The 5453-nt window shown below is 30.2% G+C and overlaps 1 protein-coding gene across 1 annotated transcript; it reads right to left on the reverse strand.

The window, feature by feature from the left end:
- Positions 1–493: 493 nt before the first annotated feature.
- LOC111786155 (vinorine synthase-like) lies at positions 494–2107 on the reverse strand. Its single transcript, XM_023666495.1, has 2 exons — positions 1301–2107; positions 494–1218 (listed from the first exon to the last, which is right to left on the reverse strand). The coding sequence occupies exons 1-2, from the start codon at positions 2066–2068 to the stop codon at positions 673–675; spliced, it is 1314 nt and encodes a 437-aa protein (XP_023522263.1). The 5' UTR covers positions 2069–2107; the 3' UTR covers positions 494–672.
- Between the last annotated feature and the right edge of the window lie 3346 nt (positions 2108–5453).

The raw sequence follows: 5453 nt of genomic DNA on the forward strand, positions 1-5453 counted from the left end.
GGCCAGGAAATGAAATAAAAATACAACGCCATAATAATAAAATAATAATAATACTAATAATAATAATCTACCGACGTTCATTTGATGGACTAAATATACAAAATATTCACATTTTTAATCTTGCTTTGTTTTAAAATTCTTATTTTTTTAATTCATTAAACATTTTGGGCGTTAGACTGAATGGTCCAAGTTGATTTACTTATCGAGTCATACAAATACTCCTAATTGTCTTATAAAATTTAATTTATTAAAAATTACGACGTATTGATCGCATTTTAATTTTTTTTTTAATTAAACACAAATAAATCAATAAGTGATACAAAAAATGAGAGTTTATCGATTTGGTTTTTAAAAAATTATAGAATTATTAAATGAGATCTTAATTATGATTTGATCAACCTATGCTTTAATGTTATCCACATTATTAAAATATTAATTTTTAATACAAATATTTATAAACAGAAAAATATTTACAAATATTTAAAAATACTTGTTATTATATAATCCGCTTATCTTCTAAATATTAATAAAAGAAATAAAATTCATTAAATTAATGGAAATTCTCACAATTAAAATGAACATTCTTCTCTTACCCTTCAGGTTCGAGTTTCAAATTCTTTTACATCACATTTATTGTAATAAATAATAATAATAATAATTTCATTGAAATTATTAATTAGAAGGCAATTTGGCATACTTGAGGAACTTCTCATCGGCTTCAAGAATCTCCATGTTCTCCGGCTTGAGATGAACATAAACGTCAACTCCATCGCCGTCTTTCTTATCGATCAACACAAACAGGTTCTTGAACATTAACGCCGGCGAGCTGATCCACGCCGGTTTTCCCCACCCGAAGTCAGCGTCGTAAATCGGCATCCGGCACAGGCTAGTGAACGAGCAGGAAATCAGCTCGCCGGTGGAGAATTGCGCCGCCGCCTTCTTCATCGCCTCCAAGAACTTACTGCTTTCTTGAAGCCTTTCCAAATACGATTTGTCGATTTTGGCGATTTCTTCTCTCGCTAGTTTCACTAAATCGTAGCAATAATCGTCGTTTAAAATCGTCTCCGACGGAACTGCGAATGTGGCTCTGTAATAGTTTCCGAATGCGTAATCCGGAACTGGTGGGTCCAGTCTTGATCGGATGTTCACGGCGTGGCAGACTAAGAATATCTTCTTCTCCGATTCCGAGCTTCCGTTCGCCGGATTGCTGTTAGAAGCCTGTAATAATAAGAAAACAGAGCATATAATTAGACCCTTTTCGTTTAACGATTGGGATTTGAAAGGGACTTTAAAAGCTTACGCCTTTAATGGCGGCGATAAAACGGCCGTAGAGGAAGGCGGACAAAGCCTCAACTCTTGAAGGTCGCCTCTGGTTTTCCATGGCGAAGTACTCTGCATATTGAGCTCGAATGGTTTCGATACTCGCTGAATCAATTTGGTACCGTTTCGCCACTCTCTGTCTGAAAATACTTGTCCTCGTGTTGTAAATCGGTGTTTTACTCGGCGGAAACAGCTCCGATGCTGATAAATGAGTTTCCAGCGCCTCTTTTTCCCCCCGGGAAACCGCCGCCCACCCATTAACGACAATAAAAAACGACAGAGCATCGCTGATCTTATGAGAAATACAAATCCCGACAGCAACACCGCCGCATTCAAACACATTCAATTGAACCCCCATTGAAACATCATCAAGAGCATCCAATTCAAACGGAAGGAGTTTGTTTAGTTCAGTAGGAAACGCCGTGTTCATTACATCGGAGAGTCGGCAGTTGACTCTGGTTTCGATGAAGGGGACGCCAGCATCATTACAGTCGATAAACAACTCGTCGTAGTTGACTCTGCCAGCGAGTGGGTAGTAATGGGACAACACGGTGGAGAGGGATTTTTTTAAATGGTCGGAGATTTCGGCGGCGGTGGCAGAGCCAGCGGAGTAGAAATAGATCATTGGGTTGTAGACATCGACGGTGACTTGGTCGAGGAAGGATAAACCGTAACGGCGGTGGTTGTCCGGCGTTGGGGAAGAGGGTTTGACCGTTTCTTTTGAAACAACTTCGATATCGACGGCCATGGCTATTTCTCCGATCGACTGAAACTCCGAATTGAGAAGAGAAAAACAGGGGAAGCGGTGGAAGATGAAGCTCTGCCTTGGATCCCAATTTATGGACAGCGAGTGCATGGAACTGAGTCAAAGTCAAAGGGGGGAGATGACACGTCATCATACTAATCCAATGCCAATACAAGCTTAAATCTTTTTACCTTGGCTTTATTTAAAATTAATTTTAGTTTGTTGGATTATATTTAATTAAATTAAATTAGGTGACATATTATTACGTAATAATAAAGCCTTTAATTTGAGAAATAATTTAAAATTAGTTATTATATTAATTATATATTTAATTTTGTTTTGTTTTGTTTATTTGTTTATTGAATGAGTGTACATATGGCGTTTTGTTTTCCCACTCACCAACATTTTTGTAAAATGATTGCCAAAAAAGTCTAATTAAAAATTCCATTTTAAGAAATTTCAATTTCGTTACCCTCACGAATCAATTTAATTTTAATATATTAAATTCCATTATTATTTTTTAATATCCACATTTTGATGTTGACTAAATTAATAATACAAATAATATACATATATTAAAAATATCTTTTATTTTATTTTTTTGAAATAGTGAATATTTATTTCAAAAATAAATATTGTTGTCTATTTAAATCTCATAATTATTTATTTATTTATTTATTATGTATAGTTGGTTTTTAAATAAATTTGTGTTTGTCTAATATTTCGGTTGAATTTTTAAATTAAAAAACAAAACACGATTATTTTATAAATTATTTCACGGGTTTGTCTTTCATGTAGTGTAACTTAACTATTAATTAAAATTAATTAAATTGTATGGTTTACTTGATTGACAAGCTTTCTCTTATTTAAATTATATTTATCGACTATAAAACATTATAGTTATTTGTGTGTATAAGATATATATATATATAATATGCTAATGAAGACGGTATTTTTTACAAAATAAAAAAGTGAAAAATAATTTTATAATGCTATTTTAACCATTATCCACAATTTTTTTTAAAATAATGGAGGTTGGTCTCAACAAGAAAATTCTAGTTAGAAAGTCAAATTTTAATAACTTGTACGTTTAATTGTAAATTAATTAATTAATTTTTACGGTGTAGTATTCAAATATGCACATATATAAAAATAAAAAAATTAAAAAAAAAACAAATTTGTAATATAAATAAATATAAAAAATAGAAAAGACGGATTTTAGTTTGAAAATGTCAAATTGGTATGTGATTATTATTTTATTGCAATCTTCACACCGTATCTTCGATAAGAAGAGTATTAATAAAAATAAATATTGCAACTTGTAGTAAGAAATAAAGTTTATTAATTATTTATTGGAGTGGACTTTTTAGGGCTTTAAACGTGATCACGTAGTGTTCGAGTGTTTTCACAATTTTTTTTTTTATATAATTTAAATTACATATTTTTATATAAATATATTTAAGAGAGTACACGGGTTGAGATGGAAAAATCTTTCGAACCAATCCAAAATTTTGCGTTGGTTGGATTGATCATTTGAGCCATAGGAATAGAATACTCAACCCTACTTAACCCATTTGTCTATTTTCGGATCACTTCATGGCATGACACCTTTCACGATTCTGCCCGTGCAGACGCGACACCCTTTTTTGTTATCATCTACAACCCTTTCTTTCTTCTCGGTTATTCACACTGAGGATCGTTGTAAGTATACTCGACTTCAATTGTCAGTGCTGTAGGTAGGAGTACATTATGACAGGATCAGTCACCAAGGCAAACCAACCCTCCTCCAAGAAGAATTGTGTTATGCCCTTGATTGTCGAGTTATTTTTGTTTTATTATTTTAATTTATTTTATTTATCTATCTTGTATACTTAAAATATTAAACATTTACAAGTCACAATTTATCATTAACCTCGGTTACACATATTAAAATAATAATAATAATAATATATATATATATATATGTATATGTATATGTAATATAGTAGGGTTGAGTTGAATTGTACCTCTATTTTTAGGTTAATCGGGTGACCAAAAAAATATCGACCACAAAACAAACAAAATTTTATATTTTACAAAAATTAAAAAAAAAAAAAGATTTGAATTGGGTAGTGTAGATTGATCAGATTATTTAGCTCATCCAAATAACAATTTTACATGTTTTCTACCGTTTAACGAGCCTCGAACGTACAACTACATCAATTCAATATTTTAATATCTCATAATTACACTTCAACTACAAGTTTGACTCAAATATCTCGAAAAATTAGTCTTTATTATCTTAAAATTCCTCAAAATCTCGTAAATAAACCATATAATAAAAGAAAATACGAATTCGATCCGAAATCAAATCGAAAAATAGACGAATATAAGTCAACCGAACAAAATCACACCAATTATTGGAAATGTTTAATACTTAGAAAAAAAAATATTGAGAGTGGATATGAATTCACATTTGAATTAGAACATTGTCAATCCATTTAATTTTTTTTTTATGAGTAAATTAAATGATTTAATTTATTATTAGCTGTAATTGAGTATGTATTTATATAAGTTTGTGGTTGGGGGAGACATTTCCAATTCAAAATCCCAACAATATTTATTATATTTTTAATGACAGATAATCCATTTGACCTTAATTATAAAATGTGAATGTTTTTTTTTAGTACAGTATGTCATTTTCCTTCCCAAAGACTATAATTAATAATAATACTAATTAAGAATAATGCGAGATTAGCATTTTAATTAATTAATTAATTCATTAATTATCCTTATTGTTAGGAGTTGACTTAACGAAAATGAAGCATAACCCGATCCATCTTTTTCTTAAACAAGAAGATATATTAGCTTCAGAAACTAATTTTAATTAATATAATTTTTTAAAGATATTTTTTAATTTAAAATAAAAATAAATTAGTGTTATAATTGTTTTTTGTTTTTAGTTTTGAAAGCTTAGGTGTTTTGTTATCTATAAAAATATTTACAAAAACAAACCCAAAATTTAAAAATTTGACTCATAATTGAAGTAGAAAATTTACCCTAAAAAAATTGTGAAAAAAGAATAATAATTTTTAAAAAATAAAATAAAATAATTATCCGCTTAATATTATCTGTGCTTCCTTGTTATATTTCTCAGTTTCATGTCCGATCAAATGTGGACCGAAAATGTAACGCTCACGCCTACAACTAGCAAATATTATCTTCTTTGGATTTTTTCTTTCGAGTTTCCCATTAAGATTTTTAAAACGCGTCCGCTAAAGAAAAGTTTACACACTCTTATAAATGGTGTTCATTCTCTGGAATCTCATAAAAAAATATGTTAAGAAGGGTTAATATGACCATGAATTATACAAAATGATCGAGAAATATGAATTACGACAAAAAAAAA

The sequence above is a fragment of the Cucurbita pepo genome, unplaced genomic scaffold (genome assembly GCF_002806865.2).
Source record: "Cucurbita pepo subsp. pepo cultivar mu-cu-16 unplaced genomic scaffold, ASM280686v2 Cp4.1_scaffold001109, whole genome shotgun sequence".
NCBI classification, from domain to species: domain Eukaryota; kingdom Viridiplantae; phylum Streptophyta; class Magnoliopsida; order Cucurbitales; family Cucurbitaceae; genus Cucurbita; species Cucurbita pepo.